This window comes from Polyergus mexicanus, unplaced genomic scaffold (assembly GCF_030449975.1).
Source record: "Polyergus mexicanus isolate NDT 795.1 unplaced genomic scaffold, iyPolMexi1.0 SCAF_17, whole genome shotgun sequence".
In the NCBI taxonomy this organism is placed as follows: Eukaryota; Metazoa; Arthropoda; class Insecta; order Hymenoptera; family Formicidae; genus Polyergus; species Polyergus mexicanus.
In genome coordinates, this window is record NW_027223337.1 from 2,515,912 (window position 1) to 2,530,365 (window position 14,454).

Sequence of the window (14,454 nt, forward strand, 5' to 3'; positions counted from 1 at the left end):
CACATGTTAGTAATATTTAGGGTTAGAAGTATATTCTTATATGACAGCTATTATTCCTCAATCCTGATTGGCCAAAATTTATGTTTATGCATATTTGTGTACGTTGAATATCTTTCTTATGCTTATGCTCTGTTATGTCTATGTTCTATGCATTTTGTGTGCGATAGCCTTAAAGCTGGGTTTACACCATAGCAGAGAGAAGCCTGAGAGGGGTCACGCCGCCGTTTTTCCTGTAACGCTTTGTCTAGCCGGTACAGTGGCGCTAACTGGATCTATTTTAGAGCCGGCGGAATTTCGTGGCCGGATCCACTTTTCGGTGTCAGTGGCTGCGGCCAGGAAGACGCTAGAAATGCTTCGAGGCGTTGCATTAACCAATCAGAACAAAGAAATGTTTATTCTTTATGTCCTGATTGGTCAACCAAACGCTTCAAAGTTTTTCTAGCGTCTTCTCGACCGCAGCCATAGTAAAACGATCGATTGGTACATGTTCATGCTAGATCCACAATTATAGATCTAGCATGGACATACATAAATCGGCCGTTTCAATCAAAAATATAAAAATATTATGGATTTATATATATTTTTTGTTAGCTGCGCTTGATTTTTTTTATTTTAATACATATTATGGACAATTTATATGTGTTATTATTGAAATTATATATATTATAATTATTTTATGTAGAATAGAATAGAATAGAATATCTTTATTGTTCCCCAAAGGGGTTACAAATATTTACATCCCTTAGCTTATCACATACATTTCCTTAATCTAACTTATACTACTTAAACTATTTAAACTAACTTATGCTATCCTTATTCAATCTTTCCTTCCTGCCTATGCACACACACACGCTAAATTCCTAACCCTTCTTAATCTATTTTGGACCTCCGCTTCCGGTTTTTAATCCTTTACTTCACCTTCTCTCCTCCTTCCTTCCTTTCTCAATCACTCTCTCTCATTCTTTCACTCCCTCTCTTCCTCCCCTTCCCTCCCCTCTGCCTTATCCTCCCTTCTCCTCAATACTTCCTTCATCCATTCTTCCCCCTCCCCTTCCTCTCCTAATATTCTTTCCACCGCCTCTTGCCAGCTTTCCTCCCCCTCTCCTTCTCCTCTCCCGCATCCCTCCCATACATGTTCCCATGTCTCTCTCTCTCTATTACACACCCTACATACTTTTTTCTCTTCACTTTCCCAATACCTACTTTCCCTCATTTCATTACCTAGCCTAAATCTTGTCACCCTTCCCCACCTCCTCTCCGACCAACCCTTTTTTAAATACTTTGGTATTCCCTCACTCTTTATTCTCTTGTACCATCTATTAAACCTCGACTCCTCTATTCTTTCTTTTCTCTCCTCCCTCTGTAACTCCTTGTCTTTCCTTTCCACTTCCTCATACTCTATCATCCCTCCCTCTCCCTCTCTATTCCATGCCAATTCCTCTAGCCCTTTTTCACTGAAATATCTCTCTCTTTCCTTCTCCCATTCCGACACTCCTCTTTCCTTTTCTGATCTTTTCTTGATTTCTTCCAAACACTCCTTCGCTAAACCCCCTCCTTTCCCTTCTTCTAGTCTTTTTTCGAAATTCCATGCTCTTCTTGCCGCCCTACTTCTAAGTTTATCTCTTTTTAATTCCTCCCTTACCATATATCCTGGTGTTCTCCTGTCTACTCCTAGTAACCACTTTAAGAATCTTTCTTCTACCTTCTCTACTCTATCCCTCTTCTTCCAGCCCCATACCTCCGCTCCATAACTTAACACCGTCCAAACTAATACATCAAAAAGCCAGATCCTCTTCCCTATATCTTTTCCAAATTTTCTCTTTCCTATACTCCATACTTGCCCCATAATTCCCACCGCCTTCCTTACCCTGTCTTTTACATGCTCTTCCTGTCTACCATTTGCCTGAAACACGTATCCTAAATACTTTATTTCTTTAACCTCCTCTATCTTCTTCCCTTTCCACATCCACTTTACTCTTTTTCTCCTACCCCCTCCCTTTCTAAATACCATGACCTTGGTTTTCGATACGTTCACCTCCAGTCTCTTATTGTCCATATATCTTTCCGTCCTTGCTAACATTGCCCTCATCTCATCTTCCTCTTCCGTTAACAGCACTATATCGTCTGCATATGCCATGGAAAATATCTTCCCCTCTCCCAACTTAACTCCACCCCAAATTCCCCTGGCAATTTCCTCCTCCATATCTGCTATTACTATGTTAAATAACACCGGACTTAATGGGCAACCCTGTCTCACTCCTTTACCCGTCCAGAATTCTTCACTTATTTCCTCTCCTATCCTCACTCTACTCTTTGTCTCCCCTATCACCTCTTCTATCCTTTCTATCAGTCCCTCTCTAACCCCTCTTTCCCTTAATACTCTTACCAGCACTCCCCTGTCTACTGAGTCAAAAGCCGCTTTCAAGTCTATAAACACACTTACTAATTTCTTTTTCTCCCTACTAATCTGTCTTTGCGCCAGATAATTCAATACATATATATTGTCCATCACCCCTCTTCCCTTTCTAAATCCTGTCTGATTCTCTGGTATTATACCTTTCTCTTCTACTTCCTCTCTTAACCTTTCTGCCAGAATCGATGTGTATATTTTATACAGCGTTGACATAAGCGTCACTCCTCTATAATCCGTGACTTTATCTCCTTCTCCTTTTTTCACAATCGGTGCTATTATCCCTTCCTTCCATCCCTCTGGCCATCCCTCTCCTCTCCATACTTTATTACATGTTTCCCATGCCCATTTTCTTATATCTTCTCCCCCGTATCTCCATACTTCATTTGGTATATTATCCAACCCCATAGCTTTGTTTAACCTTAAATTACTCATAATCCTATTTATTTCTTCCCACTCTATTTCCCTTTCCATCTCTCTTCTATTCCTTCCCCCTCTTCCTCTCCGAACTCTTTCTTCTACTCCTCCTAATAACCCCATAAAATACTCCTTCCATTCCTTCATCTGTATCCCTTCCTCTACTCATTTCCTTTTCCTCCTCTCCCTATTAACTATCTCCCATACTTTACTTTCCGTTCTCGCCTCTCCTGCTTCCCTTATTAATCTCTCTCCCTCCTCTTTCTTTTTCCTTTCACACATCTCCTTGTATTCTCTCTTTTCCTCTCTCTTCTTCTCCTCTCCTCCATTTCCTCAACTTCATCCTTACTTCCTTCTTTTTCTCTATACACTCCTTATCCCACCACCCCCCTTTCTTTTCTCTTCCTTTCCTTCCCCCTTCTCGCTCTCTTCCAAGGCCTTCTTTATCCTTTCATTCATTTTCTCTATCTCCTCTTCCGTCCCTCCTTCTTCCCCTCCTATATTTATTTCTCCTATTTCCCTCCTAAATTTCTCTCTCCCCTCCTCATTCCAAACCCCTCTCCTGCCTTTCTGCCTCCCTTTCCTTTTCTTCTTCCAACTGTCTTCCCCTTTTATCCAGCAAATCACCGGGTGATGATCCAAGTCTATGTCCTCTTCTATCTCTAATCTTTCTATTTTTTCCCATATCCCTTCATTTCCTAATACATAATCTATTACCGTGTTTCCCCTCCCCCCGGTATATGTGTATTCTCCTTTTTCATCTCCTTTTATATTCCCATTTATTATACTCCATCCAGTTTCCTCTAGCACCTCTACCAATCTCCTCCCTTCCCTATTACTCTTCTTATCTTTGGAGTTCCTATTCTTTCCAATTTCCTCCTCCTCCCCCAAATTTACCCTTCCTCCCATTTCTCCAGTTCTGGCATTAAAGTTACCTCCTATTATTATTCTCCTTCCTTCCTCCTCTTTCTCTTCCATCCACTTCTTTAAACCCTCTATCTTCCTCTCTAAGTCCTCGTTCACATATACTCCCACTATTCTCCATTCCTCCCCTCCTCTTTTCAATGTCACCGTTATCATCCCTTCCTCCGTCATTTCAATTTCTCCTATCTCCATTTCCCTTTCCCTTCTTATCCCCATTATCATTCCTCCCATTGCTCTTCCTTTTTTATTCTTTCTACTCGCGTATTGTACCCCCCATTTAAAACCCTTCTGTAATTTGTTTTTTACTCCCCTCCATCCTTTCTCGTCCACCCATGTCTCCATAAGTACTATGACATCCCACTCTCCAATCCTATCCCAAAAACCCTTATCTTTGTTTTTTAAACCTGCTACATTCCAGAAAGCCATCTTCCATATCTCTTCCTCCTTACCGCCCCCCCACGTCTCTCTGTTCCCCCTCTCCTCTCCTTCCCTCCCCTTATTACTCTCCCACTTGTCCTCCCCTCCCTCTCCCCTGTCTCTATTACTAGTCCCCTCTCAACTATCTTCCCCCTTATTCCTCCTGTCTCTCTCTCCTATAACCTACTCTCTCCCCCTTCACTTCCCCTCTTTCACTTTTCAATACTTCCTCTTCCTTATTCCATTTCCACCATTTGCCATCTATTTGCAATCCCCCATTACCTATCCGTACCCTCCTTCCTTCTCCTTCCTCTTTCCTGGCTATCTCCCTGAGCCTCCATCTAACCTTTCTTTCCTCCCATGTTAAATCATCCTCTATCCTTTCCTCTCTTCCCCTCAACTTTTTCTTATTCTCCATAACTTGTCTTTTCTGTTCCATGCTCCCTAACGTCACCACCGCCATTCCTCTCTCTCCTTCCGTCATTATTCTAATTCTTTTCACACTCTCTATTTTTATATTTACTCCTAGTATTTCCAAGATCTTTTCTACTCCTCTTCTTACGTCTCCTTTTTCCACTTCTACTCTCCTAATTACTATATTTCTCTTTCTATCCTCTCGTTCCTTTCGCTTTAATTTTCTTTCTATTACCTTTATTTTTGTTTCTAATTGACCTTCTCCTACTACCCCTGCTCCCTCCTTGCCCTCCTCTCCTACTCTTCCTTTCCCTTCCTTTATCCATTTTTCTAATTTCCTTTCCAGATTTTCTATCCTTCCTCTCATTTCCCTTCTCTCTTCCTCCCATTCCCTCTCCCTCTCTCTAAATTCCTCCCTTATCTTTTCCAATTCCTTTTTTATCCCTTCTCCTTGCCCCACTAAACCATCTTTGATCTCTCTTAAATCCTCTCTTATCTCTTCTCCTAGCAATTTTACCCCTGTTATTATGTCCTTTCTTAATTCCTCCCTCAATTGCCTCTCCCATCCCTCTCTATCCTCCTCCTTTCTCTCCCCCATTGCTTTTGGTGATCTTACTATAATTTTACTTGATCTAAAAATAGACTCCTCTCCTTCCTTATCCTCTCTCTCTCTCTTCTTCTTCAAAAACTCTGATATATCTCCTACACTTCCTTTTCTCTCTTTCGATTGTTTTATCCCACCTTTCTCCATTCTCCCCTGCTTATCTCTCCTTGTTTCCCTTTTTCCGCTTCTTGTTTTGTTTCCTCTTCTCTTCCTATACTCTCCTTCTCTTCCCTATTTGACTGTCTTTGTTTCTCCTCTATCTACTCTCTTTGCTCCGTGCTCTGCCGCTCACTAGCGCTACCCCCCTCTTTTCCCTATCGCGCGCTGTTTCCCTAGCGCTCCGTCGCGTCTACCGCTCTACCTATTCTATACTCCGTGCCCACTCGCCCCTAACCGCCGGCTCGTAAATGCCCTTTTATTCCCTTCCCTTCTCACTCCCAGTTCTCCCTTCACTCCCTCACTCGCTCTTTCACCTCCACTCGCTCTCACTCACCCTTCTCTCTCAGTAGTAGAACTAGGAGAGTTCTAACGCAGGTCCTCCGAGGGGAATGCGGGTCGAGGGGAAACCTTGCGGGCGAGGGGGCATGACGTCACGCGGGCGGAGGGGGATTTTGGTGCCGCGGGGGAATGATATCACGCGGGTGAAAGCCGATAAGGAACAATCATTCGTCCAAAGTCCTCCTTTTCCTTTACTTAATAAATATAGCATTTCTATTGATTTGTGATAAATGCTTGTATCTATATTTATCACATTTTTCTATGCTATTTGATAAATATTATTTATCAGTATTAATGTTTGATTATTTAAAAAATATGACAGTATACATATATTATTATATTATATTTATATTATATTACAAACAAATAGTGTCTCGCAAGATTGCACGTGCGGCCGAATCGGCGCGGTGTATTACAAAAGCGGGTTATTATATTTATATTATATTATGAACAAATAGCGTCTCGCAAGATATAATGTTGCTTTCATGTATAGCACAATAATAAAAATCAAATAAGATTTGAATATGTTAAACATAAAAATATATTTGATATATACATGAAATTCATTACTTTTTTAACACTTTCTATACTCTCTTCTATATTTCTTTCCGATTCTCAATCGATCAACATATGTACATATCAATAGATATTAAAACTATCGCGTGATACGAACGCCAAAGCGCCCGAGTCCCTTTGGAAGAGAAAGTGGAATTTTTTGGTAGAAAACTAAAAGATACCGACTAGATAATAAAATTCTTCTAACGAAATACCCATATTATTATTATTATTATTATTATTATTATTATTATTAGATTTTAAAAATGTCGATTATTTCTGTGCTTCCTTCTTTCCTTTTCCTACTCGTGCATGTCTCGCGCTATCCTTCTCCCACACCCATAGAATGCTTTCCTTTTCCTACTCGCGAACGCCTCGCGCTATCCTTCTCCCATCCGGTCGCGCCACAATTACATATCTATCTTATAAGTGGGGAAGGGAAGGGAAGCGAAAGAAATAAACATTTTTTTCTTTTCATTTTTTTTTTAGCACATTTATTTATGTTAAAATACATCACCTCGTCTCAAGGTTTCAGACAAAATTTCATCCACAGCATAAGCTAATAGTTCGCAATCTATGATAGATGTTTTATCAAAAACATCGCGCAAGATTTTAACAGCGTTATCTTTCTCGGCGCCAAACATATTACCTTGCAAATTAACGACAAATCGATCGAAACTCTCATTTACAGCTTCTAAATTCTCACACAGCTTCAAATATTCATGATTAACACAGTGTTCGAGTTCGAATAAGAAAAATATAGTTGACGGTTTCATGTACAAGCAAGAATCGCGTAACGTAAGTTTTACAACACTCGTATCGTGTATTTTAACAATCTCGATTGTTAAATCGTTAATCCATATTGGTGTATGATCGGGCGTTTGCACAAGTCGTTCAACGTCCGCTCGTTTCAGCATTAGCGATTCCCATGTGTCAATAGATAATACGATTTGATTGCCTCGGTTATCGCCAAGATGTAATTCCACGTAAGATGTGATTCCACGCTGTGATTCAACGCTGATTCCAATATCCAAGTATTTATACGCAGTGCGCGTCAAAGCGAATCTGCGTACCAAAATACGTGGTATACAACGAGGTTTACCGTGTCTGAAAAATACGATTAAATATGAAATAGCATGGAAAAAAAAAAAAAATATATATATATATATATATGAAAATTTGTGATACTTACAAATCAAGCGGTTTCTTGTACGGCCTAATTTCATCTCGAGGAACGTAATAATTCATGCGTCTGCCACCGTTGCTGTTTCCTTCGGCGGAGTACATTTCTCTAAGTTATGAGAAGTAGAACGGTTGACGCGACACTGATCGTGTAAAAACTAACCGATAATACGCTTATTTTCAAAAATATGATGTGGTGGGAGATTAATGCTCAGAAAATTTAGGAGAAGGGGCAACGATCAATGTTAAAAGAATTCTTAGAAACAACTTCTGAGGAAAGGAGTGGGGAGAATAAGAAATAAAAAACATTAAATACGTTTACACATTTTATTTATAAAAATATTTTTTTTTAACGTTGCAACCACCAGTTAAATATTTTTAATACATTCTGTAATGCACAATTCTTAACATGTTTTCCACATCGTATAGTATTAGTAACATCTAGATTATTTAAAGATTCAATATCTTCGTAATCAGCATCCAAAGTCTCGATGATTAGGTTTTCTCTCGCATAATTCTCAAGTAAATCCACCAGCCATTCTCGTTTCTGGCATCCCTTGACGTACACGAGAGTCGACGTATCGCCATTCTCTTCTGTTCCAAGCACGGCTGATGTAATCAAGCGTTTAGCCATGCTGTACGGTACGTTTCCGTCTTCCCATCGTAATCCATGGTGATTCGCGATCAGCCAGGAAGCACACGATTTGTCGGATTTTGTGAGGAGATTCCATGGTAGGGGGTATGTAAAAATGTAATGCGCCAGAACGGTCCCCTTTCTCAGCACCGCCACCTCCTTTACGACAAATTTCATCCCGATGAAGAATCCTTGTAGGTCCACGAACGTTGGTACGGACATGACGTTTTTTTTATATCAGCACGTCGAAAAGAAGAAGACTGCGATTGATCCTGATGTATTATAGATTTTATATCGTCTCATTCTCCCCTCCCCCCACACTTAGGTGATTTTGCGCACAACATTGGTCAACGGGTTGTACTGAATCACGCGATCGTGTATGATGAGGCAGTACGCTGTGGTATTCGGCGGCACGTTCTCCTTACACTCGAATTCCAATCTCACATCCACGGTTGCGCTTTTGACCGATTCGTTTTGTCGAGAGCAATCGATGATCACGAATGGACCGTTACGTAAAAATTGCGTGACGGTGAGACTCGGCTCGAGATACTCGTATCCGTAATAATTTTTGCAGAAACGTTGATACGTGTCGTACAAAATCGACCATCTGTTTTTATCGAAATCCAGATTCATATCGTCGTACGGATAACATTCCGAGTTCAGATAGAGTTTCACGTTGGTCAATTTGCAGTCGTCGAATCGACTCGTATCCTCAGACATGACGTTCTTTCGACCTGTCTGCAGAACGAAAACAACGTATCGCGGCTTCTCCAGCTGAGTCGCGGTCTTAATGGGCCACGAATGTTTGGTTGTACGCTGCAATAGCGGAAATTCGTACAGATCCCACGAGCGGAAACCCATACTGAGGTATTGTCCGCTTTCCAAGGCACGCAGCATCGATAACTTGTTAATCTCGTTCAATACGACGTGCGGCATTCGCCATTGTATCTTGAATATGTCGATCACAGGCTCCAGCACCAAATTTCCAATCAGGCAATTGTTATCGTTGCGCGATCGTATTAAGATCAATTCGTGACGAGCGTTAATCACCACGCGCCTGTAATCCTCGCAAAATCCCAATAACATGTAGAGCGGTACGCAAAAATTAAAGTATCCATTCGTGTTAATAGGCGAATCCCAGCCGGCGTTTCTCATAATCACGGTTCTATCGGATGATATCGTTACATAGTTCTTGAGTGTGCTGGTTATTCCCACATTTCTGCTACGATCAATCTCCACACCGTCGAGTTCGTATCGAATCTCATCAAACATGAACGCGACGCAATTATTCCCCAGTACAACATCAAATCCTTCAGCTGGTTTGTTTATCACTAATTTTCCCTCGATGTACAGAAAACTCTCATACGGCAAAGTATACAGATCCTGTTGTTGTATGGGTATTCGTATCTCATCGCTGTGCTCAAACGTCGTATTGGCGTACGGGTTGTACGTGTGAGTCTCGATCTTGACGATACGATCGTCAAAGACCGGCTCACCTCCGATATTAAGGATATCGGTCATGTTTTCTTAGATATTTCGCACCGCGAATCCCAAAGATTGTAAAAATTTAACGTTCGATGCGTTGAGCTTCTTTCTGATCTTTTTAGCGCAACCTAATGATGATGATGATGATGATGATCGGATGATATCATCAATCGGTACCGTAAAGATATTATTATCTTTCGCGTGTTTCGAGTCGTTCAACACGAGCATCTCATGTATCGCACGCTAATTTTGTCGCCGTCGTACGTGCAATCTGATGGTAATCTCTTCTCCTCGAAAATCGAGCAATCGTCCGTCTTGATCCGCGACGCGTATCGTTAGATCCGTAATGCTCCGCGCAATGATCGGCAGGTAAATGATCTGCGCCGGTGTTTCCGATATCTTATATCCTGGCGGAACGCTCGGTGAAAATTCATGTATCGTATGAACGCGTTTGCCGTTGCTGAATGCACCCGCGGTCACGTTACACTCTACGCGGATAATGTTTACGTTGATGATATTAATCGGTATGTCCGATTGATACCACTGTTTCGGCTGCAATATACGCTTCGACGAGAATCCCAGCAGCGATCCAATATTGTTAGGTTTGTTAAAGTTTACTCTGAATGCGCACTTGATCTCGCTATTCATCGTATTGTAATTAGCACGGAGCACTATCGGGTATTCTACAGCCTCGTCTTCGTCACCGTTCGCTCGAACGGTCTCCTCTCGCGATATCACCGTGATATCACCGCGATTGTCGGAGCGAACTACGCGTCGCGGGCGTTTCCGTGAAATTGCACGTTTCAAAAACTCGTGTATTGCGTGTATCTCGTACGATCCCTCGGGAATCGTAATTTCCGTGTCATCTTCATCGAAATAAAATTTATTATTCGAGGAATTCACGTTCGATATCGTATGATAAGTTTCAAAATTAGTTAGACCGAGCTCGTAATCACCGTCGCTCAAATCTACAGCTGGATGGTAGTGTGCCGCGAGGACGCTACTCTTCCCGGTTAGCGTGAAAGTCATAGACATGTCGACAAAACTGTTTAACGAATACTGAGTCTTAACGGCGCATCGTCAGGCTTTAAATTCACACCGATTGTCGTCGACCGTTCGGAGAAACCGCAGACACAATTGTCCGCAGATGCTTTGATCGTAAGTTTGAAAGGACGTGCGATTGTACTCGATCTTCGTAACGTACCGTCCGAAATATCGCACCAATTCATTCGGCGGTCGAAGATTACCAAAACCGTCGAAATATATAGCACGATTTCCCCTCTTTGCGTACGCTACCCAATGAGTACCCGGTCCTTTGGTGATATCCAAATTCACGATGCCGCTCTCGTTTCGATATATACCACCGATCGGTAACGAATCACGCATGAAAACCCCTCTAAAGTACGGTATACGCATACGTTTCGCCAATTGTTCTAATTGTATGTTTGTTGTCACACCCGTGGGCATTTTTAGCGTCTTTTCGACGTTTTTTTTTTTTTCTTCGTTGCTACTCCTTGTCCGCGTTTGTACGGACCGAGATACAGTCCCTGTCCGTATTTATACGGAGCGAGATAAAGTCCGCTGCCTTCCATCGCGCGATCGTGACGTTGCAGCTCCTCCAGCTGACGGCGCGCGGCTTTGCTGTCGTTCACCGCCTTAGCCACGCCGGCTGCTCCACCGATCAAGGATCCGAGCGCGCCCAACATTGGTAGAATCGGCAATACACCGCCTCGTTTCGCTGTCGGAAGTATCCGTTTTTTCGTCGACCTTTTCCGCGTAGTCCTCATCTTCGTCTTCGTCTTCGTATTCGTCTTCGTCTTCATACCCATACCGATTTTTGTCTTGGTTTTCATCGCTGCCCAAACAGCTGTGGCTGCGGCTCTCTCACCGAGAGTCGAATCTTTCGCAACGATGCGTTTTCGCGCTCTCTCGGCGAGTATCTTGTCAGCCGCGTGTCTCTCGGTGAGATCGTTGCTCCGGGAGTACGCTATATCGTGCTCGCAGCACGCCGCGTCCAATGGATTTATACCCCGATTACCTCTCGCCAATCGTTTTTCCAAATGAGTGCCCGGACCGCAAAACTGATAGCCGGGAATATGTAACTCGAAAGGAAGTGCGTTTATCGCACGATTTAAGAAACCACAACCTCTTATAATTTTTGCTGGCATTTGTCACAATTTTTTATTAACGGTGCTGGACCGTCGATGTGCGTTCGCTGCCACGGTTGATTGTAATGTTCGTAACAGTGCCGATATTGTTGAACCTCTGAGTCAGCTTTTATATGTTCGGGAAGCTTGTCCCACATGTAGTGGACGTGATCGCCGCACATTCGCAGCAGAACGACTTTCGGCACAAATTGTAACTGTTCGGCGCTCAAATTGTAAATATCGGAAGGTCTCAACAGCAGCACGAACATTTTTGTTACTGAGCGATTTGCGGTTCCGCGCATCTATAAATAGGCGTTCGATCCAGCATTCCTCAGTCGGCAGTGTGAAAATGAAATTCGTGCGACAACCTTTGGCGATACGCGTGACGAATTGCGACGACAGATTACGATCGATGGGGGACAACGCGGAGATGCGCAAGCATGGTACGATGCTACCGACTACTATACGCGCGATCGTTTGTGGCCCCTCGAATTGCGGTAAAACCAACGTTCTAATAAGCCTGCTGGAAAGTCCGCACGGTGTACGTTTCGAAAACGTGTACGTGTACTCAAAATCGTTGCAACAACCGAAATATCGATATCTGGAAAATTTGTTGACATCGATCGATGAAATCGGCTACTTCACATTCTCCAACAACAGTGACGTCATTCCGCCGAGCGAGGCGCGTCCAAACTCGATCTTCGTGTTCGATGACGTGGCATGCGATAAGCAAAATGCGGTGAGAGAGTACTTTTCAATGGGTCGACACTCGAGCGTCGACTGCTTTTATCTCTGCCAGACGTACGCGAGAATACCTAAACATCTGATACGCGACAACGCGAACCTGCTGATCTTGTTCAAACAGGATGGTACCAACCTGAAACACGTGTACAACGATCACGTGAATACCGATATGCCGTACGATGAATTTTGCGCGTTGTGTTGCGATTGTTGGCAGCGCAAGTACGGATTCGTAGTAATAGACAAGGACAGTTCGCTCAACGATGGTCGATACAGAAAAGGATTTAACGTGTTCGCGATACCGCAAAACGATTAGTCGTTGTCGATACTTCGTCGGGGTGAAACGTGAAAGAGAGATTGACATTTTTGTTTTTCCGCGATGGCTGCGATCGATAAGAACGAGGATATTCGCGAGCGCGAGAAGATTGCGAGGGCAATTGTGAAAACTAGCGAATCGATTCGCAAGAAACATCGCGCTTTGAAGACCGGTAAGATCGAGGAGGATATCGTGTTGGATAGACGCTTTAGACCTCTCATCGAGCCGTTACAAAAGATCGTCGACAACTCTAGCTCGATCGCGGTGAAGAACGAGCCTGCGAGTAACACCAACGCGGGGATCGAAGCGTTGTCCATCCCGAAGCGCGAGAAGGATGATGATGATGATGATGATGATGATGTGCCACCGCAAAAGAGAAAACGATCAAACGTCAGGTCGGATCGCTCACCGACACCGCATAAATCGAAACGATCGGACGCTCCACTGGATGTACCGCTGATAACCTCTACACCGTCCGCGTCAATGAGAACTATACAACCTACGATGCCCGAATTATTCACGAGCCAGGATGTTTTTGAAACCACGGACGACTCGCTCATGACATCCGTTCGAAATCAGTTGCAAACACCGGAAGGTCAAGAAACATTGCGAGATCAATTAGGTCCACTGGGTCAAAGGTACATCTGGCCTATCTTGAGCGGCGATCAAGAGAGCGGTATAGACAACGTGTACGGTGTTTATCTCGGCAAGAATGGAATGATGTTCGGTAATAAACGTTTTGACGTGGACAACGCGGATAGCATAATTATCGATGGCATACGATACGTCGGCACACCTGGTCTTTACGAGCTGATCTTTAAGAAATTTCCCGATGACGTCATCTATACGGTGGATGATAAGCAAACGTACAAGAGCATGCTGTTGACGACGAGCGCGCATAAACGCAATCACGATGCGCACGGTCGATTACTGAGTAACAGGGGATACAAGTACAAAGAAATAATCGCAAAGTTGATACCGATCGAACCCAAAAGAACAAAATCTGGAAAGGGATTATTCGCGCCTCGCGAAATGACGCTAACCGATAACAAGATTGACTACGTGCACTGGGACGATCCCAACGAGCTGGTGGATCGTCTACGATTGCTGGATGCTTCGCACCAAGCGGGTCACAACGGTCACGACAACGAGATTTTGTCGATCATCGAGGAACTTCGCGAAGCCGGCATTATTATAAATTAAACGGTGTCTCGACAAAACTAATCAATCGATCGACCGACATCGCTCGCATCGATGATGCATATCAACAAATTTGGGATATCCGAGCAGAGTAACGACGTGACGAACGTCATTTCGTACCGTCGATGGAGTGGATTCATGAAAAGTTTCGTGCGCGATAACGCTCTGTGTCGCACCGTTACGGACTTTGACGCGAGGTCGCGCAAGATTCGTCGTGTAGCGCAACCTGTGGCTGATACCGACGTCGTCAACAAACTGTACGTGGATCATTGCGTTAAAACGTTGAGAAATCAACTGAAAGAGTCAGACGAGAAGCTTGCTGCGTTCGAGAAAAACGTGCGTGCGTTACAGACTCTGATAAACGAGCTTCGGCATGCGAATATCGCTAGATTAGAAACGCCAACGAACGACGACGAAACGTCAACGAACGCTAACGAAACGTCAACGAAACGACGACGAAACGTCAACGAACGCTAACGAAACGTCAACGAAACGACGACGAAACATCAA

General features: G+C 43.3%; 4 protein-coding genes across 4 annotated transcripts; 1 reads left to right on the forward strand and 3 right to left on the reverse strand.

Annotated features, from left to right (window-relative positions):
• Positions 1–4,322: 4,322 nt before the first annotated feature.
• On the reverse strand, positions 4,323–5,180 carry LOC138940810 (uncharacterized protein PF3D7_1120000-like). Its single transcript, XM_070310032.1, has one exon. It carries the CDS (start codon positions 5,178–5,180, stop codon positions 4,323–4,325), a length of 858 nt encoding a protein of 285 aa, XP_070166133.1.
• A 1,558-nt stretch (positions 5,181–6,738) lies between these two features.
• LOC138940811 (uncharacterized) lies at positions 6,739–7,526 on the reverse strand. Its single transcript, XM_070310033.1, has 2 exons — positions 7,432–7,526; positions 6,739–7,346 (listed from the first exon to the last, which is right to left on the reverse strand). Exons 1-2 carry the CDS (start codon positions 7,524–7,526, stop codon positions 6,743–6,745), a joined length of 699 nt encoding a protein of 232 aa, XP_070166134.1. The 3' UTR covers positions 6,739–6,742.
• An 850-nt stretch (positions 7,527–8,376) lies between these two features.
• LOC138940812 (uncharacterized) lies at positions 8,377–9,576 on the reverse strand. The gene has a single exon (XM_070310034.1). The coding sequence runs from the start codon at positions 9,574–9,576 to the stop codon at positions 8,377–8,379; it is 1,200 nt and encodes a 399-aa protein (XP_070166135.1).
• A 3,073-nt stretch (positions 9,577–12,649) lies between these two features.
• On the forward strand, positions 12,650–14,090 carry LOC138940601 (uncharacterized). Its single transcript, XM_070309633.1, has one exon. It carries the CDS (start codon positions 12,808–12,810, stop codon positions 13,945–13,947), a length of 1,140 nt encoding a protein of 379 aa, XP_070165734.1. The 5' UTR covers positions 12,650–12,807; the 3' UTR covers positions 13,948–14,090.
• Positions 14,091–14,454: the final 364 nt, after the last annotated feature.